This window comes from Peromyscus maniculatus, chromosome 7, assembly GCF_049852395.1.
Source record: "Peromyscus maniculatus bairdii isolate BWxNUB_F1_BW_parent chromosome 7, HU_Pman_BW_mat_3.1, whole genome shotgun sequence".
Taxonomy (NCBI): domain Eukaryota; kingdom Metazoa; phylum Chordata; class Mammalia; order Rodentia; family Cricetidae; genus Peromyscus; species Peromyscus maniculatus.
Window position 1 is genome coordinate 29,921,510 of NC_134858.1, and position 25,306 is coordinate 29,946,815.

Here is a 25,306-nt window from a genome sequence, read left to right on the forward strand (position 1 = left end):
TACGCTCTTCAAACTCTACATTCTCCCCGTTTGAACTGTCTTCTAAGACTTTTTTATGACTCTGAAATAAAAGTTAGAAATGATACCTCTACCTACATGTGTATTTAATTTTAAAAACAGCTGAAACTTTTACACACACCAGACCTAAAAACAAAATAATTTCTGTCTTTTAAAATACACAACATTTAGATATAACTACTTAGGATAAGTGCATGAGAACTCTCCTACTTTAAGGGGAGTCCACAGACTGAACAGCATTTATTAAGCTTAACAAGGACCATTGATAATAGCATCAAAAAATGCAGTCATAAATCTATCTCTGAAAAGAAATGTGAAAATTATCATACTGTATACTACAGAACCTTACTGGTTGAAATGAAAGACAACCCAAGTGTGTTGGCAGGCTGTGTTCTTAAGCTGTTCTTCCTTCTGAAATTGATTCTGGGTAAAAAGTCTCCATAAACCTCTTTTGTAGAAATTGATGAGAGGATTAAACAATTCAAATGGAAATGCAGAGGATTTAGGATAGAAAAACCAGGCCTGATTTGTAAAACAACCAATAGAGAGAGCTAGCACAGCGAAGGTCTGCTATAGAACTTCTGGATCAAGAGCTCGTGGTATTGATGCAAATCAAAACAGCTTAGTGGAACAGAATAGAGTCTAGAAATAGACCAACAACCATCAGAAGTCAGTTCAGTGAAGGAACGTTTTATTTTTGCCTCCAAGATGAACTTTAGTTCATATGTTGCATCAAGTGTGAAAATTGACTCAAAATGGATCACATACCCAAAAGTAAAGGATAAATTATAAAACTCCTCAAATGAAGATAAGAGAAAATGTCTGTGGCTTTGGATTAAGCAAAGATTTCTTAAATGTAACATCAGATGAACAATTCATAAAATAAATTTAATTTTATCAAATTGTAAAAAGCACCATAAAAAAGAATAGAAAGATAAGCAAAGACTAGGTGCAAGTATTTGCAGTAATTATATCTGATATATGTATACAGGACATATGAATGAATTCCAAAATTCACTAAGAAGTGGAACTTGGTTTCAAAGATGGGCAAGGGTTACAACATATGCATAACCAAAAGGATTTTAGTGGCAAACATATAGAGATTTCCAGTACCAATAATCCTCAGGAAAGTGCAGGCTGAAACAGTGAGGCATAGCCACATAACTTAAGTGGCAAGGCTGAAGAATTAGAAAGTTTTTGCAGTGCTGGTTAGAATGTAGGGTTCTGTGCCAGTTTGGCTTACAGTTTGTTGGACTTTTAGGTGAATTATATGCCTATTATATATCTTATTCATTCCATTGTTAATGAATTACCCAAGATGAAAGAATGTTTATGCAGAAGCTTAAACATGGATGGTTATAAGCAGCTTTATATATAATAGTCAAAGACTATAAGTGATTATCTGTGAACTGCAGATTCATGAACAGGCATATGGTAGCATCCATACAGTGACCTGTTACTTAGGAATAAAAAGGAATTAATCATTTATACATGTAGCTACACAAATGATCTTCAAAATAATGCTGTGTAGAAGAAGACAGATAACGCAACTTTAGTCCACAGGGCTTCATTCATACGGAGTCCTAGGAAATTCAAAGCAATGTACAGCGGTATATAGGTGATCAGGGGCTGCCTGGCAGCAGGGGAAGAGGGTGAGATGTAAGGAAGAAGAGTTACAAAGGAACCTTGGAGTTGGTGAATGTATTTATAAGCTGTGTTGACTGTAGTCTCAGAACTTATTAATATATACTTTTTTTTTTTTTTTTTTTTTTTTTTTGGTTTTTTCGAGACAGGGTTTCTCTTGTGTAGCTTTGCGCCTTTCCTGGAACTCACTTGGTAGCCCAGGCTGGCCTCGAACTCACAGAGATCCGCCTGCCTCTGCCTCCCGAGTGCTGGGATTAAAGGCGTGCGCCACCACCGCCCGGCTCTAATATATACTTTTAATCATGTGCAGTTCATTGTTTACCAATTGAACTCAAGAAAGGTAAAAGAAAAATTATGCTCAGCCCACTTGACAATTTCTGTCTTCTGCATCCATTTACTCTTCTTCATTTTACATATCATAAGCTTTTTATTACCTTTTTATTACTCTATTCTTATAGATTTCCAGTGAAATTCTGCTTCTTATATCACGCATCCCTTCTACTTTGAAAGACACATTGCTACTATATTTCTTTCTAATACAGACCTTTTGTCCCTCTGGTGTTCAGAATTTGCTGGTTTTATATTCTGCAGAATGAACTTCAAATTCCTTGCTTGCTATGATAAAATGACCACTCATGACTCTGACCACACATTCTCATTCATTCCCTGTTTCTGTCTTATATTCCAGTGCTCTCTCTTTTAAAAAAGATTTATTTTTTTGTTATGTGTATGAATGTTTTGCCTGCATACATGTAAGTGAATTGTGTGTGTGCCTGGTTCTGGTAGAAGCCAGAAGAGAAATATTGGATCCCATGGAATGAAGTTGCAGGCATTTGTGAGCTGCCGTGTGTGCTGGGAACGCCAGTGCTCTTAACTGCTCTAGTTTATAAACTTACTCATTGACCATATTTAACCATTAGCCCACCCACTCCAACTTAAACATGTTACTCTTTCCTGCTCTTGTGTCTTTTCTAAGTGATAAAGGAAACTATAGGTTTAAGGCAATTGTAATTTATTTTGTCTTATTTGGCTTTTCCTTGAATTAACTCAGAAAAGAAACAGAATCTCAACTCAGGTGTTTGCCTCACAAGAGACACCTCTGCCCCACACTCTGTATTGAGTGACTGATGTCATTCCATTGTCCTTTCATTTCCCGTCACCCACTTCTTGTATTTACTGTCCCTATCCAATCTGGATTCTAGGCTCAGCGTTACATTGAAGGTGTGAAAAATATTTTCCTCCCAGCCCTCACAAATGTGTAGTTGGACCAGACGCTTACAACAAAAGGCAAATTATCACGAGAGAACCGAGCTTTATTAACATGGAGTGCATGCAGCATGAGAGCCTCAGGGAACAGTAACTGCAAGCAGTGGCCTGCAGTCGCGGTTACCTTCAGCAGGGGAACAGTTGATTTTGGAGAAATGACAATGTAAGGGAAAGCAATCCCCGTTTTCCAAAGGTGGAGAGCTAGTGAGGTGAGTGTAGGGGAGAGGAACTGGAGGAGGCAGCCTGGCTCCAAGCGCCCCCTGGTGTCAATGCAGGGTTTTACAGAGGATGAATGCGGTTGCACATTCTCTAGGGTGGAGGGAGACCCCAGACCTTTTACTAATGTAATAGATTTCTGTCCTGCCTCAGGCCAGGTCTTCTTAAACCGTTTCCCCTCATAACTACTCCCACTAGAGAACCAGTGAACAGCCTTGGGTATACAGGTATAAAAAATAGAAATACAAATCAAACGCTTAATAAATCATAAAGAAATCTATTTTAAAACAATTCTTTGGTATATGTATGGTTTTATTATTTATTGACGATATGCTTGTTTAGCTTTAAATACAAATTAAACCTTGACTACATACTTTATAATGTGGGATGTAGAATAACATCGGTATTTTTTAATTACTTTTTAGTGATTTTGTGTACAGAAATGTTTTACTATTGGGAAATTTTTATGATCCTCACTTACACAACCTTGGTTTTAAGAAGCTGAGCTTTAGGCAATCAGAGGGAAGATGGAGCTGCCCTGTATTTCAGTTGTCTTCAGCTCAGTGTTCTTGGTATTCTGAGGAGGTAGACTCTAGTTTTCTCCAACAGTCATCTATCATAAGTGTACTCCCTAACCCTGCATCTGTGACAGCGCTTGTGGCCTCTGGCTGAATGCAGAAACAAGTATACGCGTCTTCTTAGTCCTCATAACTGAGCCTCATTGTTATCAGACTGCTGTCATCCTGACATCTCTCTTGACTGACTTGGCACAGCACTTTGCAAGTTCTGGCTTTGTATTTTTTTTTTCTGTTGCCTTGACCACGGAGTGCTCTACTATTTGACCTCTACATTTTGGGGAGACTTGCCTCCTCATTCTCTTTGCTCTGGGTTTTAAATAGCATGTTTCTGTCAACTCCCAGATTGACAGCCCAGTCTCTGACCTTATCTCTGAATCTCAAACCCATCTATCAGGGTGTAAAGCTTTTTTTTTTTTGGATGGAAATTAGGGAGCGGGCATTTCAGAAGACAGTGCAGTGTGCTTTTGTGGGAGACAAAGAGTGTGGGGGAGAGAGACTCAGGTAGAAATGCGTAAAGAACCCATGCAGGAACTGCTCGCAGCCAGTCAGTGCAAACAGAAACCAGACTGAGGAAGTGAGGACTGACATTCCAGCTTTCAGATCCTTGGTTGTAAGAGCCTTTGCCTGTTTTGTTTTGTTTGTCTCTTTCTCTTTGTTTTTGAAAAGTACTGTTTTCTACTTCTAACAGCTCACTGGGAACGGAGAGTTAGATCTAGTTTTAAAACCTTAGACTAATTGACAGTATAACCTAATTGACATTAGACTTACTGACATCATGCGCATGTATGAGATGGTGTTGGAAAGGGCCTGGAGGTCAGACTGGGATCAGTCTAAAACAGAGTAGATTTGCTGAGAATGGTAGTGGAAAGAGGAAAATACTTTGCATTTCTATGAGGTTGTACTGGTTTGAATATCCTCAGTTATGTGGTTTTCTTCAGAAATAGGATGTGCAGATATAGAAAAGGTTTAGTTTACTTTGGGGTGTTGCTAAATTTGGTTTGGTACAAGACTAATATGCAAGGAAGCTGAGGGCATTGGTTTAAATGTTCACACGGTCAACAAGGTGTCCATACTGGATAGGAAAAAAGTTGAAAGAGACATGGTTACCCAAGTCGGGGACGATAGGCATGAAAAGGTTAGAAGTCCTCAAATTTCAACATCAGTTGTGGAATATAAACACTAAAGATTTAGGGAGCAGGAAGTTTTGATCAGTAAATGAAATAGTGGAGTTTTCGCTTTCTGAGGCTAAATAACTCCCATAGAAGAATCTGTGGTGAGACTGAGCAGCAGCAGATCTTTGCTAAGCTTAAAGGCTTTGCTCGTCTGATAACCCCTGGGTTTCTCTAGCCATAAATTAAACTGAAAAAGTTTGTGAAATCATGATATGCATGCTGCTCTCATGTTGAAATTCCTTTTAGCTTTTGGCTGACTGCTTCAGAGACAGTATTAGGAGAAGGCCTCCTTGGTGCACAAGGATTCTTTTCTATTCCTACTTGTACCAAAGCTCCAGGCTATTTATATCTCATTGCTTTTTTACCTAACATTTTCTTTAATTTGCATCAAAATATTTTTAGTATGCTCATTGTTGAAGCTAAACCGGACTCTCTAATTAACTTACATGTTCTCAAGATAGGCCACAGCCCAGCCCATCACAGCTCTCCGTGTTTTTGTAAGAGTCCAAGGCTGAGCTAAGACTTGCCAACCTGCTGGAATAGATTCTAAAAGCTACCAGTGGTGCACAGGTGCAGGCCCCAATGGATAGCTACAGATTAGGGGTGAACTAGAGTCGCTTGTAAAACACTGAGTTAGTATAGTTACTACGTGTAACCATTACTAAAAATTGAAGTATGTAAGTTATACAATAAATGAATGTACTAAAATACAGTGTTTTGTGACTGATCTATTATATTCCACTATTCCTGCTCTTGACATCCTATTCTTCTCATGGGTTTGTATGATACAAATATTATATCACCAAGTGCTACTCTTCATCACTTTTCAATCTTGGGCCCCTTTGGCACTTTAGAACCAACTATGGTGGGGTGCTTATGCCACAAACACTAGCAAATGCCATAAATCAAAAGCCATTTTCTTCATTGGGGTCTGTTAATAAACACCAGCACATTCACAGGTTTAATATCTTCTCTGACGTCGCACTTCATCAAAGAGACTTAGAGGGAAACTACTGAAGTAATGTTCCTTACCCCTGCTGTGAGCCCCTCCTTACTCTGTCCCAAACTTTCCTCAAAATCAGTCTTTTCTCTCTTTCAGTGTCTTCTTTGTTGTCTCTCTGCCATCTTCTCCCAAAGCTGAATCTCATTTGACCCCGGTTGATTGATAGGCCTGCTTCTCTTATTCCCAACACTGATGCAGAAAGAATAAGATAAAAAAAAAAAAAAAAAAAAACTAGATGTCACAGCAAGTAGGTCCTATTGCCAGAGCTCTAGACACGTTCACTACTTAATACTTGGAGTGGTTTAGAATCCTTCGTATGTGCTGGAGTAGTTAACATCCATCTGATAAGTGTCAGTGTTCATTAACTATTTCAGGTTAGTTACATCAGTGAATAATACTTTCAACAGAATACAATTTCATTTGTTTATGGTGGATCATTTATAATAGGAACTTTTTTTTTATAATAGAATCTGCTTATCTTCTACAAATATATACAATTGTCTGTCAAGATCCTTTCACCAGTAGGAATGCTTTTGACTTTAAGGAAAAGAATACATGAGAAAATGTAGATGATGTCTACAGTTGAGTCAACAGCTTAATGATGGTAGGCAAAGGCCTCTGAGATTCTCTAGGACTTTCATTGTGGTCAGGCGATGGCTGAGGTGCCTGTAAGCACAAAGAGAGAGAGGAGAATAGCATGACATTGCATTCCTATATACCTAAATAGTACATTGAAACAATCTTAAAAGATAAAAGTAGAATATGTGATGACATGGACTCCTGAAAGAAACTCATCAAACTTTGAACAGTTTTTGTAGGGAAGCGATGGGGAACTTGTTATTTGCTGAGTTTCAGATAGCACCTGAGTTCAGGAACTAGGCTAGGGATGGATGGATATATATCTGCCTGCCTCTGCCTCCCGAGTGCTGGGATTAAAGGCGTACACTACCACTCCCTGCAAGGCTAGGTGTTTTTACTTAATCTCTTGAAGTGTGAGTGGTGAGATTGCTCATTCACAATTTGGAAAACTAAGCTGTTTACTTAGTGCCCAGAGCCTAGAATGTGGGTGAGCTGCTTTTCTCATCTGGTCTTAAGGGCAAATTTCAGGTGTTTATAAATTGAACTGAATTAAGCTGTTATGGGAGGGATAACATTTGAGAGTAACTTAGCTTATGTACACACAGAGAAGAGATAGTATAATGTCCTATTCATCTGGTGGAGGAGTGAGAGCCCTGAAGTCTTCAGTAGCCAGCATACTGGGATAATAACATAGCATTTGACAAGTGATTACTACATACAGTCGAGTTAAACTAATCTGTTTAATCCCCATACACACCCTTATGCGATAAGTATTATTATTATTGTGTTTGGAGAGGGTAACTGAATTACAGAGAGGCCAAGTTGCTTATCTAACCTAGCAGGTAGCAAGTTCGGGATTGGCCTAGGCCTCTTGCCTTTGAGGCTGCCCTGTTAGCCAGTGTGCCGTACATCCTCTCGCAGAATACATACATTTTTTAAAAAGTGAGGATTTTTTCAAGTTGATTTTTACTCAGTCCAACCAATCTTGGAAGGATTTTACTTGCTTGGTGAAATAGGAAGTTGAATATATATGTTAAAAGAATTTTACTACTAAAACATTTTTAATGCATCATTTTGTAAGACATGGCTTTAATAATACCTAATTGAAAATTTTTAGACAAAACCCATACTCTATTAACAATTCCTTTTCAACTTACTATGTGATTATGTCTTTGTAATTTTAAGAAGTATCATAGAGTATTGATCCAGAAATTGAAATAAGTATGTAGCAAATAAGTCTGTGAAAATAACCCCACACAGATGGAAACTATGCAGCTCAGAACGTCGTGAGTCAGACTCTTGGAAGACAGTCCCATTCTTCCCCAGTCTGTCAACAAAGGGAGATGCAGGGTGAGGGAGTTTTCATGTTCGTCTTTTAACATCTGCTGCATGGTGTCCTATTTCTATCCCTATCTGAGGAAACATCTATAAATATTGGTAAAGATTTTTCTTTATACATTTTCTCTAGGGTGTTTATCTCTGTAGTCATTTTCTTGGTCACACCATACCTCCTCTGAGTGCCCGGAACTCAGTATTTTTCAGATACACCTTGTGGGATTTCACCTAAGGCCCTGCAGGCATCTGGGATGTAAGGGCAGTATGGTGTGCTCTGTAAAGCCACCGTCAGTTGCACTGGACGGAAGGGCCTTTCTCTTCTTCCTGCTCCCCCTTTCCTGCACTGCTGATTCCTTAGCAGCAGTGAGTACTGTCATTTTAAGCGAATGAATCATTATTTCAGGAACCTATCTTCATTGTGTTATTTTTAAATGAAACCTGCAGGAGAGTGAAGAAGATAGAAAACAATGATGGCTTGGTGTTAGTCTTTTAAAAAAAAAATCAACCTAACTCTTGACTGTAGAGGTATCAATACAATTAGGTTAAGATTTCAGCAAAGTAAATTATTAACTAGTTATAATTTTACCTATTTGATGTATGGCTTGTAGTCTGATTAGATACTTTGGTTGGTATGAAAGAATTTTAAGAAATTTGAAACTCTAACAAAGCAGACCTAGATATTTGGACAGAAAACCACATGTAGTTTCATATGCATAGCAACAGACTGTTTCATTATTTGTTTGTATAATTGTCATCTGGTATTCAGAGACTTGGACTATTAGAATCATTTGGGAGGGGCTGTGGAGAACATTACAGGAACTGAGTTGGCAGTGTTCACACACTGGTCTATTTGCTGGTTTGGAATCCTCTCTTTGTTGCTTTTCTTTAGGTGGGACTCTTCCCTGGTCATTGTGTCGAGTTAATTAACCAGAAAGTTCCCCAGTCAGTGACCAACTCAGTGCCAAAACCAGGTGAGTGCACCTTCTCCATCGTGTGATTGTGGCCAGCTGGTTGCAGATAACATACGGTGTATTTCAAGAAAGTGTTTTGCTTGCTTTGCTGTTCTTTGCATTTATTGATACAATACATGTATTATGCGGTTTTGGTTTTTAAATGCCTTCTTTTTTTGTAGAGCATGTCACAAAGAATTATGTGCATTCCCATTTTGGGGGCAGTTTTAATGAACTGTGGATTGTGTAAGCGTTGTCATTATTTGCTCTTCTAATTACATAGTAGGAGGCTAGATACTGATGGACAAGGTGAGTACAAGTTAGAGAAGTAACATTGGAAGCCACCTGTGGTGGCTTTTGTTTATAGTCCCACTATGTGGGAGGTAGAGGCAGGACAATCAGGAGTTCAAGACTAGACTCAACTATGCTGTGAATTTGAGTTCAGCCTAATTATATGAGACCCCTTTTCAAACCATACACACACACACACACACACACACACACAGTGCAGGAAAGAAAGAGACAGAATGACAGACTTACCTAATCTGGGTGGTATGATTAGTTGAAAGTTAAAAGTTGCAAAGAACATGTATTTTATCTGTAAGTATGGGCATAAAAACTATTTTAAACAGCATTTCTAGTTTTTTATAGTATATAAATATGTGTAGTAGCTTATAAGAAAGCAAAGCAATATTACAGAGGATTTAAGTAATAAAGAGAATGGGGGATTTTTAAATTTATTCAAGTGGTTTCACCCGGACAAGATTCTGCTGGATTTCTAGTGCAAGGATGCTTGATTTGATATGCATTTTATTTTTATTTTTTTAAGAAATAGTCTTACTGTGTAGGGCAGTTTGGCTGCAATCTTCCTGACTCTGCCTCCTGAGGATTAGAGGTGTAAATTACATGCCTTGACATAAAGTTTTAAAAAGAAAAATGAGAACAATGTAGTGAAATTTACTTTTCCTGGTTATTTTACGTTTCTTCTGCGTTTTCCCTACATCCTATTGAAAGAAGAGGAAATTTCTGGGCCCCCAAATTCATTGGAACTCTTGGATTTAGAACCCATATTTGAGAAGCAGGAAGAGCAAAGGTTATTCTTTTCTGTTAAGTGTTCTCCCACGTCTTCTCAGCATGCATCAGGCAATGTTTGTGTCGAGCATGTGAGAGAAAAGCTCAATGGGACAGCCTTCCAGTGTCTTTCTTTACAGGTTAGGGGGCATTATTTCAGTTTCTCTCATAGGCATTATTTTAGGGAGACTAAGTATATTTCTCAGCAAAGTAAATTGTTCAGAATATGTTGTCTGCAATTTTACTTAAGCCAGGATTCTCGTCATTTTCAAGCAATTTTGCCCTGTTTGGGGTGTTTGATTGATAAATGTTTATTAGTAACTTTGGTGATTGTAAGTTTCTTTTACAGTATGGCATTAGTTATGTAAAAGACATTTTTAAATATAATTTACATACCATGAAGTTGACTCTTTTAAAATATATAATTCAGGGCTGGCAAAATGGCTCAGCAGGTAAGGATGCTTGTCACTCAAGCCCTGCAACCTGAATTTATCCCCAGAACTCACATGAAAATGGAAGGAGCACAACTGACTCCACAGAGATGTCCTGTGACCTCCATACTCATACTCTGGTACACACACCTGGACAGACAGTACACACATACACACAAACAAAACTTTTATATGTATAAAATAAAATATATAATTCATACTCGTCAGTGTCCTCATACTTGTAAAGCCAATATAGAACGTTTTTATTACCCCCAAAGGAAATCCTGAGTGAATTAGCAGGCATTGGAAACTCTCTTCTGCCTTAATCCTCTGACCCAGTTTACTCATTGTCTCTGTGGTTTTTTCTATTTGGACATTTTATCCTTTGTAGCTGGTTTCCTCCACTATGCATAATGTTTTCAGGGCTTCCCGTGCTCTAATGTAGCTATAACTTAATGATATTTGCCTATTCGTGTGGAGTTGTTTGTATTTCTGGCTGTTCTAAACAATCACATGCAAGTTTTTGACAGGTTTTTATCTTTCTGGTACATAGGGTTTTTTTTTAATTAATGTAAAAATAATGGGCTACCTAATGACACATATACACTACTATACGTTGCTCATATTTGCCCACAGCTACCTTTGCCTGTTCCTACTCTCCCTTCTCAATGGTCCCCCCACAACACAAATAGATGTCTGCTTTCCTGATATCTAGATTGTGCATCTGAAAGAGAACAGACGATACTTTGTCCTTTTGTATTTCATATGACAAAATGCATGTACAGACTGGGTTTTTTTCTTGCCTGTGGTTACCCTCTCTTGTTCCTCCCCATCTTCAGGTATTTCCTCCCTCACTCATAGTTACTTCCCCACTCCATATCACAGTGTACAAATTTCAGTCTGGATTGGACTTGTGAGCGGAGATATGACAGTTGTCTTTCTGAGCTTCCTTTTTTCGCTTCACACAATGACTCCAGTTTCATCCATTTTCCTGTAAATGTATGTGATGGCTAACCTCAGTTGTCAACTTGACACACCTGGCAGCACTCTCCTTTACGGCTGATGTGTGTATGTACCACATTAAAAAAAATATTCATCTCTTGATGGACATCTAGCCTGGTCCCATATTCTGGCTGTTGTGAATACTACAATAGTAAAGATGAATGTGCAAGTGTTTGTGATTTGCTGACATAACTTCCTCTGGGTATGTGTCCAAGAGTGGTGTGTTAATTATTTTTCTCATTGTTCTGTCAAAATGCCTGATGAAAGCAAGTTAAGAATGAGGGCCTCCTTTTGACATATGATTTGAAGGAACACAATAGGGAAAGCCTGGCAATGGGAATATGGGACAGTTGGTCACATTATGTCCTCAGTGTCTTAGTTCGGGTTCCTACTGCTGTGATAAAGCACCGTGACCAAAGCAACTTGGGGAAGAAAGAGTGATTGGGCTTACACTTCTGCATCATTGTCATCATTGAAGGAAGTCAGGACAGGCACTCAAGCAGGGCTTGAACCTGGAGACAGGCGCTGATGCAGAGGCCATGGAGGGATGCTGCTTACTGGGTTGTTCCTCCTGACTTGCTCACCCTGCTTTCTTATAGAATCCAGGGCCACCACTCTGGGAATGGTACCACCCACAATGGCCTGAGTTCTCTCTTTCATCAGTCACTAATTAAGAAAATGACCTTGTTTACATCTTGTTTACAACCCATCTTCTGGAGACATTTATTTAATTGAAGTTTCCTCCTCTTAGGTGACTTTAGCTTATGTCAAGTTGACATAGATCTATTCAGCACAGTCAGGAAGTAGAGAGATGAATACTGCTGGCTCCTTCCTCCTTTCCCCGTTTTATTCAGTCTGGGAATCTAGTCTGTGAGACAGTACTACCCACATTCAGAGTAAGTTTTTCTCTGTTAAGTCTCTCTAGAAACATCCCCACAAATATGCCCTTATGCATATTTCTATAGTTGAATCACCTAGGTGATTATATGTTTATTGGCCATTTGTATTTTTAAGAACTGTCTGTTCAGTTAACTTGCCAGTTTATTGATTAATTGATTTGTGGGAAAATCTTTATAGAGTCTAGATATTAACCTCTTCTGAGATGTACAATTGACCAAGATTTTATCCCATTCTGTATATCATCTCTTCATGCTGCTAATTGCTTTCTGTGCAGAGGTTTTTTTTAGTTTCATACACCTGCAGTTTGTCAGTTCTCGAAGTTATTTCCTGAACTATTAGAGGCCTTTTCAGAAAGTCTTTTCATATGTCTTTATCTTGAAGTGGTTTTGTATGTTCTCCTCTAGCAGTTTCAGAATTTCAAATCTTATATTAAGTTTCAGGACATGTATTAAATTTTGGTAAATTATGAACTAATTTTTGTACAGTATGAGAGAGAGGGATCTGGTTTCATTCTTCTACATGTGATTATCTACTTTCCCCAAATGATTTCTTGAATCCTATGCATGCTTCTGGCACCTTTGAAAAACATTAAGTGGCTGGAGTTACATGGTTTATTTCTAGACATTCCATTCTACTCTGAACTCTTGAAGGGGGTACACAGAGATAGACAGAGAGGGCAGAGGCAGAGAGAGGGAGAGAGAGACACTCAGTAGCATGCCATGTTGTTTGGGCACTGTAGTATAATTTCAGATTAGTTCTTTTGATCCTATTAACATTGCATTTCCTGCTTCAGGTCACTGTTGGCTCTTCAGGGATCTTATGCTTCCATATAAATTTTAGGGCTCTTTTTTTTTCAGTTCTGTGAAGAACGTTGTTGGAATATTAGTGGGGATTATATTAACTGTGTAGATAACTTTGGGTAATATAGCCATTTTCACTGTGTTAATTCTTCCAATCAGCAATCATGGGAAGTTTTTCCATTTTCTAGTGTTTTTTTTTTTTCTTTTGTTTCTTAAAGTCCGCCATGAAGACCATTCACCTCTTTGCTTAGCTTTATTCTTAGGTAGTTATTTTACTTTTTAAGTTATTTTAAATTCCCCCCCGCCGTCCCCCTTTCTCCTCATGTTCCTTGTTGGTGTGTAGAAAGGCTACTGATTTTTGTGTGTTGAATATGTATCTTTCTACCTGGTTAAAAGTGTTTAATAGATTGAAGAGTCTCCTGGAGGTTTCTTTAGGGTCTCCTAAGTTGTCTGCAAATAGGAGAAACTGACCCTTTTCCTTTTTTCTATATATTTTATATCCTTTTGGTACATTTCTCATGTTCTTCTGTTCTAGTTAAGATTTTAGGTACTATACTGAATTAAGAGTGATTGGATACCTTTATCTTGGTTCTGGTTGTAGAGGCCATATTGTCAGTTACCCTCTTACTGTAACATTGGCTATAGGTTTGCCATATGTAGTCTTTATTATATTAAGGTATCTTCCTTCTATTCTTTACTTTTTCCAAGAATTTACACTGAGCTTTATGAAAGGCATTTTTTTTTTTGCATCTAATGAGATTATCCAGATTTGTGTCCTTAGGTCTATTTATATTTTGAGTTTTTGTTTGTTTGTTTGTTAAACCATCTGTGCTAGTAGTTTTTTTTTTTTTTGTCAGCATGATACAAGCTAGAGTCATCTGAGAAGAAGGAACCTTAATTGAGAAAAATGCCTTTCTATTACATTGGCCTGTGGATAATTCATTAATATTGATGTGGGAGGATCCAGCCACCTGTGGGCAGGTGGTCCTTGGTTATATAAACCAGGAAGAAGCTTAGTGATCTGTGGAGAGTGTGGTGGTTTGAAAGAAAATGCCCCCCAAAGGAAGTGGCACTGTTAGGAGATGTGGCCTTATTAGAGGAAGGGTGTTACTGTAGAGGCAGGCATTGAGGTCTCATCTATGCTCAAGCCATGTGCAATAAGGCTTGAGATGTGCAATAAGTTGCTTGAGCAACTTCCTGTTGCCTGCTAGATGTAGAACTCTCAGTTCCTCTCCAGCACCATGTCTGCCTGCATGCTGCCATGTCCTGCCATGAAGATAATGGACTGAACCTCTGAACTGTAAGCTGCCTCATTAAATGTTTTCCTGTATAAGAGTTGCTGTGGTTGTGGTGTCTCTTTACAGCAATAGAAACCCTAACAAAGACAGAGAGCAAACCAATAAGCAGCATTCCTTTATTACCTCTGCTTCAGTTCCTTCCTTGAGGTTTCTGCCTTGAATCTCTGCCCTGACTTTTCGGTAGTGATAGATCATGACCGGGGAGTTATACGTTTAAAAAAAAAAATACAAAACAAAAACAACAACAACAAAAAACCTTTCCTCCCCAGGTTGCTGTTGATCATGTGTTTTATCACAGAAATAGAGAGCAAATTAGGATACCACCCTTGCATCATGAAGCAGAACTAACATGGTCATGATATTTGATCTTGCTGTGCTCTGTATTTGTTTAAGTGTTTCAATCAGAGTTTTTATGTGTATATTTATTGTGGGAATTGGTCTGTTAATTTTCTCTGTCGTGTCTTTAGTTTTAATATCAAGGTAACACTCAGATTCATAAAACGGTTTGGCAGTGTTCCTTCTTTTTGTATTTATGGAACAATTTGAGAAGGACTAATGTTAACTCTTCTTTTGAAGTCTGGTAGAAGTGAGTGGTGAATCTTTTCAGTCCCTCGATTGACTCTTTACTGCTACTTCAATATCATTGCTTGTTGTGGATCTTCTTATGTTGTTTGTGTCTCTTAATTTTGCTCGGTCTTATGTGTCATGAAGAATTTTTTCATTTATATTTTCTAGTTATATTAGAATATGTTTTCAAATTATTATTATTATTATTTTTTTTTTTTTGGTTTTTCGAGACAGGGTTTCTCTGTGTAGCTTTGCGCCTTTCCTGGAACTTACTTGGTAGCCCAGGCTGGCCTCGAACTCACAGAGATCCGCCTGGCTCTGCCTCCCGAGTGCTGGGATTAAAGGCGTGCGCCACCACCGCCCGGCTCAAATTATTTTCTAATGATCTGAATTTCATTGGAATTTATTGTACCTCTTCTTAGTGTCTTATAAGGGAGTCTTCTGTCTCTTCCTTTTGTTTAGATTGGATATGGGTTTATCAGTTTTTGGTTTTTGTTTTCAGAGAAACGGCTCTTTAGTTCAGTTGTTGCTTATTTTGTTCTTTTAGTCTCCATTTCATTAATTTTTTTTCCCTCAAGTTCTCTCTGCAAGTTTTGGATTTGGCTTGGTCTTGATTTTCCTATGACTTTAAAGAGCATCATTAAGTTATTTATTTGAGCTCTATAAGATATAAACTTTGATTATTTTTCAAACTTTTGTTGCTGCATCCCAGAGATCCATTTTTATTTAGCAATGTTTTTATTTCTTCCTTGATTTCTTTAGTGTCCATCTAGTCATTCAAGAATATGTTGTTCAGTATCCCAAGTCCTTTTGTGGCTTGGGATATACACACACACATACACCCCCACCCCTCACACACTATATGATAATAATTTTATTTGTATTCCACTATAATCAGATAAGATAAAGAGAAATCTCAACTCATTTATATTTACTAATATTGGTCTCATGGTCTAAAATGTGGTCTGCTTTAGAGACTGTTACCTGAACCTCTGAGAAGAATGTATATTCTGTAATTTTTGAACAGAATATTCTGTGTTATGTCCGTTTAATGTGTGGTGCAGTTTAACTCTGAATTGTATTTGTTGATTTGCACTCTGGTTAATCTAATTACTCATAAGAGTTGGGTACTGAAATCTCCCATTGTTTTGTGTTAGAGCATCTCTGTTCTGCTATAGCTATCAGTATTTGTTAATGACATTGGGAGCACCGACATTTAGTACACATGGTAACAGCTGTTATCATTGTGTTCCCTTTGTCAATATCTAGTGGCCTTTTAATATCTTCTGCTATTTTGGGGTTTTAGTGTACTTTACATATCAGATTACCCCTGTTGCCTTGATCTCAGCTGGGATTAGCTGGATACACATGCTTGCATCCTTTCACTTGCAGTCTTGGGTATCTTTGCCATTGGGTTTCTTGGAGACATTTCACAGTTGGATCTTTTAAAAATCCCATAGCTAGCGATTGTCTTTCAAATAGAGAGTTAAGACCATTTATGGTTAGAGCTATTGCTGAGTCCTGTAATTTTTGGCTACTTTTTCTGGTTGGATTGTCATTTCTTTTTAATTATTTACTACAGGCTTGGCTTGTTGGTCATAAATTCTTTAGTTTATGCTTCTCTTGAGATGTCCATATTTCTCAGCCAATTTAAAAGCATAACTTTGCTAGATATAGCAGAGTTTAGTGGCTATTGACTCCAGAGGCTCAGTTCCTAGTACCCCTCGGAGAGGAGGAGAGGGCTATTGTAACAGCAGCAGGATACCAAACAAGATAAGGAAGTACATGGAAGGCAATTGGTGAGTGTGGCAGCAAGGTGATTGAGCAATAGAAGGTTCTTCTTGTTTTGCCTTTTTTTTTTCCTTGAGACAGGGTTTCTCTGTGTAGCGTTGGAGCCTGCCTTGGAACTCGCTCTGTAGACCAGGCTGGCTTTGAACTCACAAAGATCTGCCTGCCTCTGCCTCCCGAGTGATGGGATTAAAGTCGTGCACCACTACCGCCCGTTGCAACTGAAGGTTCTTGCCGCCAAGACTGAGGATGGGAGGAAGGAACTGACTCTTATGGGCTGTTCTCTGATCTCCATGCTACAGGCTGCACTTACGATTGCACATGTGTATACACACACAGGTAAATGTGCATACATGCATACATACATACATACATACATACATACATACATACATACATACATACAAGGAGGCTGGGGAGATGGCTCAGTTGGTAAAGTGCTGCTGGCTCCATAAGCACAAGGACCTTAAGTGAAAGAGTGTGCATGCTTGCAATCCCAAATCAGGAGGCCCGGACAGACAGGACAGTCCCTGGGCTCCCTGCCTGTCGGTTTAGTTAAATCCAGGAAGTGCAGGTTCAGTGGCAGACCTTCTCAAAAAATAAAATAAAATAAAATAAAATAAAATAAAATAAAATAAAATAAAATAAAATAAAATAAAATAAAATAAAATAAAATAAAATAAAATAAAATAAAATAAAAAAATAAAAAAAAAAAAAACCAAGGTACTCTATCTTGACCTCTGGCTGCCTGTGCACTCTAGTACAGAAAATGCCCACAGTAATGTTGAGTGTGCTGGGAAGATTTCATTACTGCACAAGTGGTTGTGCAGTAATGAAAATATGTGTAAACGAATTCAGTAAATGTAAAAAGAAGTATAAAAATAATGAAACTTTTGAAAAATAATGTAAAGACAAAACATTACCCAAACTATAGAAACAAAAAAGAAAAGCATTGCTGGAGCAGCTGCTTGGTCTTCAGGGGAGAAGTTCACATTGGAAGGGTTTACTTTTCCTACGCTCCAGGCTGGGGCTGCGTCTGTGTCACATGTCACCTCATAGTAGTTTCCCTGTCTGTAGCAGGGTCCACACGTAGCTTTGCAGCTGACAGGTCAAAATCTCCTACTTTTTCAGTCCCGATTCCTCAGGTTGCCCATGCCGGAGTGGGGGATATAGTAAGGGACCGTCTCCAGAGTGTGTTGTGAGTGCAGGAAGCAAACATTGCACAGTCTGGTGTAGATGTAACCAACCGTCTTATTAAATAAGAAACACTGAAACAAGGTAAAAGAGAAAGCCGAGAGGTCAGAGCTCAGAGCTAAAATCTCACCCTTCCTCCTGCTGTCCCAGCTTCGCGAAAGAGGGCTACTTCCTGTCTGTACGCCTTTTTTTATAGTATTATTGTTCTGCCTTCTCATTGGTTGTAAACCCAAACACATGACTGCCTCGTCACTGTCTGAATGTACAGCCCCCTAGGTCTTAAAGGCATATGTCTCCAATGCTGGCTGTATCCCTGAACACACAGAGATCTATGGGATTAAAGGTGTGTGCCACCACCGCCACACTCTTGCTATGGCTCTAATAGCTCTGACCCCCGGACAACTTTATTTATTAACATACAATCAAAATTACATTTCAGTACAATTAGATTACCACCACAGTCTGGCCTGTCTGTGTACTCTCAGACCTGTTAAACATCAGGTTCCCGTTTGAAGCAGTGTTGCTGTAGATGTCACTTAGTCTCCTGGGCTGGTTCTACGGGTAGGCCTACCAGCCATCACCAGCGCTGCCTAGCTTTCCTTTGGGCATAGTTGCTGATTCCCCTCCATAACACAGAGGGCCACGTGGTAGGAGCCATGTGCTGCTTGCTTCTTTTTGATGAGTCGTCTTTTTTTTTTTCTGCACCTCTGAGCTGTCTTAGCTCTCCCTATGTGATTGCCAGTGTTTTCCAATCTTTTCTGTTTTTGGAATATTAAAAAAAAAAGAGTATTTTTAATTTGTGTGTGTGTGTGTGTGTGTGTGTGTGTGTGTATGTGTGTGTGTGTATGTGTGTGTGCTTGTGCACATGCATATGTGCATAAAAGCAGATAACCCCAGAGTGTGTCAGATCCCCCAGATCTGGAGTTACAGACCAATGTGAGCACCTTGATGAGGATTCTAAGAACCAACACGGATCCTCTGCAAGACAAGTATGTACTCTCAATCTCAGTGCTGTCTCTCCAGTTCCTAGAATCTATTCTTTGTTATTTTGATTGATGCTTCTCATTTCCCATATCAGCCAGATGCTTCCAGTTGTCCTCTTACTCAGAAACCTCAGTTCTAATAGCATTTTAATGGTTTCTGTGGGATTTCCTATATTAAAAATAGTATGTACAAGTACTAGTTCTGTTCCAGTTTGGATTCTGCTTTTATTTATTAATTTTCTTGATGGTTTTCTTTGGTGAGACCACCAGCACAAAATTGAATAGAAGTCAAAAACACGTACACCCTTTTTATGCACAATCTAGGGGAATGCATTCAGTCTCTGGCCATTGAGGGAGATGTTATCTGTGTGCAGTTTCATAGGTGTTCATTACCAGACTAAGGAACTTCCCCTCTAGTTCTGGTTTGTTGAATGTTGTAAAAATAGTGTCAGAGTTTTTTGAAAGCCAATTTGCTAAGGTCTTTGTGGATTTTCATGAGCATAACAAAAAATACTGTAATTTTTTCAGCATTGTTTTATCTGTCTTTCTGTGTTGTAAGCTAAAATTTTTCTAGTCATTACATCCCAATGTTAGTAGCTTCAATCAGAGGTGTCCTATAACCTCAGTTTTTAAAACCTAGTTTAACTTTGGTATCAGAATTATTTGTATTAATTAAATATTTTGTCATGTTTTTCAAGGAAAAGTAATGGTTCTTATAATAATAAACCCTGAAGCCTTTACCATTAAGAAAGTTAATCACTTATAGAAAGGTTTATATTTGCAGAATCGCAAGTCACTGTTAATTTTAAATCATTAGTAGAAAAACAAGTATACCTTCAAAAGCTAATGGTTTACCTTCTGAAAACAACTCAGAGTTGGCTTAAGGAAATGTGCATTCCTAATGCAGATTGAAAGAGATGATGCAAATTCAATCAGCCCTGGGCTTGTTTCACACTTTAAAACTGTCTTTGCCTACAGTATAAACAACTTGAATGTTCTATTTATTTTTAACATTGCCATCTGTCACTGTTAGATGCCAAATCGGAAAGATGCAGCTATAGTTTGAGTCTGAAAACTTAGAGCTTCCTATACTATTATACAACAAGGGCAATAGGAAGTTTTTTCCTTTTAAAGCTTTTTTTTAGTGTTCTTAATGTGTTCAATAATTTGTGTACATGAAAATGAAGCTGAGTTTTTGTGTCCTGACCAAGACAGCAAATACCCATAGTTCATAAGGCGGGTGTGTGTGTGTGTGTGTGTGTGTGTGTGTGTGTGTGTGTGTGTGTGTGTAAAAGTTTGAGAGAACAAAAAGGAAAGCATAGCAGTGAATAACAGGGTGTAGATTGGTAGAAGAAGCGGCAGTGGTGTTACAAGGGAAGGAAATGCATCGTCTTTGGGTGTGTGTTGCTGGGTGTTCTTGGAGGAGCTGCCGGTATCTTTTTCCCGTTTGGAAATGTGCTCAGCTGTTGTCTCCTCTCTTCCTACCCACATTACTTACATCCCATGACACTGTCTCACCAGTCTTGAACTCTCTTCTGTTGCTGTGTTCTCTCATTTCTTTCTGTGGATAGTTTCTCTCAACTGTCTTCAACTTGGGTGATTCTGCCTTCTGCTCTGCAGTTTTCTCTTAAGCTTATGTAATAAATTCTTAAATTTTCATGTCATAGCTTCATTACTAGGATCAACACCTGATCTTTTAAAAATAATTTCCTTGATGGCAGTCTACATCTGTCACATTATCTCACCTTATCTGTGAAAGAGGGAGGGGAAAGAAAAGGAGTAGGCGGGAGGGGAGAGGAAGAGGAGTCAGAGAACCACTGGGAAACGGGTGAAAAAAAAAACTCAGTTTGCTTTTTTTTTTTTTTTTTTTTTTGTTCCTTCAGACTGTCTTTTAATGACTCCAGCTTCCCAATGTTAAAAACAATCACTGGACCAAAAGATTCCAAGCAGCCTTATCTTCCAGTCTCCATAAATATACATATATATCACACAAACATTACAACCACCCAGCACACAATATGAAATAGTCCTCTAAGGAACATAAATATTACTATATAAGAATGTGAAACTAGCCAGGCGGTGGTGGTGCACACCTTTAATTGCAGTACTAAGGAGGCAGAGGCAGGATGATCTCTTGAGTTTGAGGCCGGCCTGGTCTACAGAGCCAGTTCCAAGACAGCCAGAGATACACAGAGAAACAAACAAACAGAATGTGAAAATAAACCGTACTTTTGAGGTATGAACTTCTAAACACAAAAGACTAGGGACTTAGATAAACCTCTCTGACCATTATTAAAATAGTTGGACAGAAATTTTTTTAAAGCCAGTTTTAATACTGTGGCCATTTAGCACATTTAGCGGAGTGATAGTATTGGGTTCTCTCCTAGAGCCTATGACCCACGTAGCCATGTGTTCCTAATAAGTTACTACTATGCCCATAGATATGAGCATCTGCTAGCCTTCCTTGGAGAAGCTTCTCCTTGGAGTAGGTGGCAGTTAACACAGACCCAACTGACCAATGTGCAGAGAACAAAAGGTTGTAGAGTGTCCAGCCCCAGATCAGACATGTCATTTCTCATGCTAAGACCCAGGGATCTGTGCAGAAGAGGGGGCAGAAAGATTGTAAGAGCTAGAGGTGGTGGATGACTTCAAGGAACAGTGTTTTCCAGACGCAACAGGATAGATGCACACATGAAATGTAACATTTGTGACAACATGCACAAGACCTGTGCAAGCTTCAGCCAGACAAAATCCCATCCTAGAGAACAGGAAGGTAGATGGGTAGTTCCTCTACTAGCTGAGAAGATGTTAGCATTTGATGGCTGCTGTGAGAGGGAGAATCATTTTTTGTTGTTTTAAAATCTGGTACAACAGATTTCCCAAAACCAGCTGGGCCACACAAACTGGATCAGCTGGGCAAAGAAGTAATTATTATTTTTCCAAAGGAATCTCACAGTGGGGTGTGATGGGATGGGAGGGTTGAGAGGAGGGTGAAAAGGGGAAGAGTTGGGGAGAATGAATCTGTTCAAAATGCATTCTGTGTGGGGATCTGATTTTCTGAACTCTGCAGGCATCAGAAATGCAAGTGGTACACAAACATGAAGGGAAAGCACCTGTATACATATAATAAATCAATCTTTAAACATATATGAAATTCTCCAAGAATTAATAATTTTTTAGAAAATGTAAAAAGGAAATGTAAAAATATCAATTTGAAGCAATAGAGAGTTAAAACAATAAACAGAGTTAAGCTAAAGTAGAAAGAGGTCTGTCTGTCTGCATGTCTGTCTATCGTCTGTTGATTTTTCTCTGTGCTGGAGCTTAAGGCAGGTCTCAGGTTTGCTAGGCAAGTCCCGGCTCTCAGCTGTGCTCCAAGGTCCTGTTCATCACTTCATATGATTTAATCTCCTGGTCAGAAACAAGATTTGTGTAATTGATCAATTTTTTTTGTTTTAAAACTTTTCCCAGTACTTCACAAATTACTTTTATTGCATGTATTTAATGTGACTGTGTGTGTACACACATGTGTGTTCATGTCATGGTACATGTGTGGGGGTCAGAGGACAGCTTGCATGAGTTAGTTCTCTCTTTCTGTCACATGAGTCCCAGGGATGGAACTCAGATCTTCAGGCCTAGCAGCAAGAGCAGTTACCTGGTGAATCATCTCTCAGTCCCTAATTATAGTATTTATAGCATGACGGTGGGAGAAGGAGCCTCTTCAGATGGTCACATAAATAGGCTTGCATGATGTATTTTTGTTCTCTGCTTGGAAATAGCCAGTTTTGTTTTCCTCTGGTAGCAGATACAGAAATAATTGAGCTTTCACTTTGGGGAAGAATTTTATAGGTAAAACATGAGATCTTTTGATTTAGTTAACAAGTAATTTAATCTGACACCTTATCAGCCTGAATTAGTAGCATAGTTTTGAAATTAAGAATAAAACCTAAAATTCTTCATAGTTTTTTGTTTGTTTCTTTGTTGTTTGAAGTAATGCTGTGGGTGGAGTCTGGCCTTGGCTGTATGCTGGTCAAGGGCCGTGTCCCAGAGCAGCATGCCCAGCCTGCAGTGTTGAATTTGTTTGTTTTTCTTTGTTAGTTCTTTAAGAGTTTCACAAACACATTTTTATTATACCCACCCATCTCCCTCCTACAGTGTTCTTTTAAGGCAAAACTTCCTTGTAATGGTCTTCTGAGAAAGTGGTCTTCTAATGTCTTGCTTTCTTTCTCATTTTATTTGTGAAGTTGCTGATTCCGTTACTTTATTTCCTTTTTCTCACTCACTCCTCCCTTCTTCTCTCCTCTCCTTCCCTCTTTCCCTCCCTCCCTTTCTTTGTTCTTTGATTTTCCAGCTTCTTTATTGCCATGTTCCTTCAGTGTCACTTCGATTGAAATGACCACATTTTTCCTTATCCTATTTGGAATGTTGTCTTAAATATTCTTCCTGCTGAACATAAACATACATGAGGCTGGTACTTTAAGAATCGGGTTTGGGGGGGCTGGATGGATGGCTCAGAGGTTAAGAGCACTGGCTGCTCTTCCAGAAGTCCTGAGTTCAATTCCCAGCAACCACATGGTGGCTCACAACCATCTGTAATGAGATCTGGTGCCCTCTTCTGGCCTGCAAGCATGCATGCATATAGACAGAACACTGTATAAATAAATAAATCAAAAAAAAAAAAAAAAAAAAAAAAAGAATCGGGATTGGGCTCAGTGGTCAAAAGCAGTTGCTGCTCTTCCAGAAGGCTCGGGTTCAATTCCTAGGAACCACATGTTGTTTCACAATCCTATGTAACTTCTGTTCCAGGGGGATCTGATGCTTTCTTCTGGCCTTTGTGGGCACCAGGCATACAAAGAGTATATATGCATACATGTAGGCAAAATGCTCATAACAGGAATAAAGTTAAAATGATAATCAATTTTAAAAAGAAGAATTATGTGATAAAATCAGTATCTTTGATGGAGAAGTCAGGTGAGAGTTAGAATGCCTGAGTCAGTTTTCTCTCTGAATACACTGTAAAGATTTTTAACATAATATTTGCTTATACGTCATCAGGAAGAGAGTCCTAGATGAGAACTTGTGATGGCTTTTCCCTTTCATTCACCTTTCTCCCATTTTATGCAATTTTGCATCCTTTGTGCCTGGTACATACTTGAAAACAGTTTTTGACTTCTAATTATGAACAAGAGCTGTTTCCATTAGAGGCATCAAAAAAGTTTCCTAACATCTCACATCCCCTTAAAACTGTGTTATGAATAGGCCCCTAGCCACACTTGTCTATTCTAATTAATCTTTGCCATTTTAAGAGGTCATTTCAAATATTAGCTTCATTTATTAATCAGATTTTTTAAAATTATCTTGTGTAGTGTTAGCGATCTGACCCTGGTCCTCATTCCTGCTAGGCCAAGTGCCTTGCCATTGAGAAACAATAACACCTCAGTCCCCTGATCAGTAAGTAATTGGGTGCATAATACATGCTGTAGCTGAAATAGAATACAACAGATGGAATTTCAGTCTTGGGGGAATTGAGAGGGAGCCATGAGAGGGGGCGATGGTGACTAAATCAGTGAACTATATGGTATAGTAGGTAAGTTCTGTGGAGAAAAATACAGCTGAGTGGAGTTCAGAGGCTGAGCATCTGGTTCATATGGGGTTGCGGTTTCAGGAGATAGTGTTCAGGGAAGGGACTGTTAGAGCATCACTTATGAGCAAAGACTTGAAGGGAGTATTAAGACACAAAGCTGTGTAGATCCTAACCTGTAAATATGCCATCAGGGAGGCCAAGGGAGAGAAGATGGAGGGTTTAGGTCAGAAGGGGAGAGGATGCCATCACATCCTCTGGGCCTAGGTGCTGCTGTGGGGTTTTCACTGTTACTTAGGAAAGTAAAGAAGATTATGAGCAGAACAGCTGTGTGATCTGATGTACTTTGCTAAAAGGATAATTTTGGTGCCTGACTTAGGGGTAAAAGCAAAGAGACTCGAAGTGGCTATTGAGTGACCAGGCAGGAGGTTGATGGTAGCTTTAGCCGGTATGTGGAACATGCAAGTGTTAAAAAGTGTTTTGATTCAAAGAATTTGCAGACACAATGTGAAAGTTTTGCATTATTCCAGTAATTTTTATACTAGAAAGTTAAGAATATAGCCAGTTGTCTCCCCAATGAATTCGCTTGTGCCTCCTACACACACCAAGGCACATCCTATTCCATTTGTCACAGATAGATCTAAACATTTTGTTAGCTATGAGGGAGAAGGACAAGTGACTTCCCCTCTGCCACAGTGACCAGAAGTTGACACAATACAGTGCATTTTTCAGTTAGAGGTACTTCAGGTTTCTCATTTTGAAATAATGTCTTAGAAGAAGTTGCAGAAATAGCACAGAGAGGTCCCTGTACTTGTCACTCCTCCTCCGAGTTGCCACATCTTACATAACTAGCTATGTAGTGCATAATCAAAAGCAGGAAACTGACATTATCCCAGTACAGTTAACCAGAGTGGAGGCTCTACACCCAGATCT

General features: G+C 38.8%; 1 protein-coding gene across 9 annotated transcripts in view; it reads left to right on the forward strand.

Moving 5' to 3' along the window:
- Nucleotides 1-25,306, forward strand: part of Arhgap32 (Rho GTPase activating protein 32) — a 246,672-nt gene that overhangs the window by 177,149 nt on the left and 44,217 nt on the right. For all 9 annotated transcript variants that reach the window (XM_076575941.1, XM_076575942.1, XM_076575940.1 and 6 more), the window contains one exon: nucleotides 8,701-8,782. In XM_076575941.1, coding sequence (XP_076432056.1) covers nucleotides 8,701-8,782 — 82 coding nt within the window. The remainder of the gene's footprint in view (nucleotides 1-8,700; nucleotides 8,783-25,306) is intronic.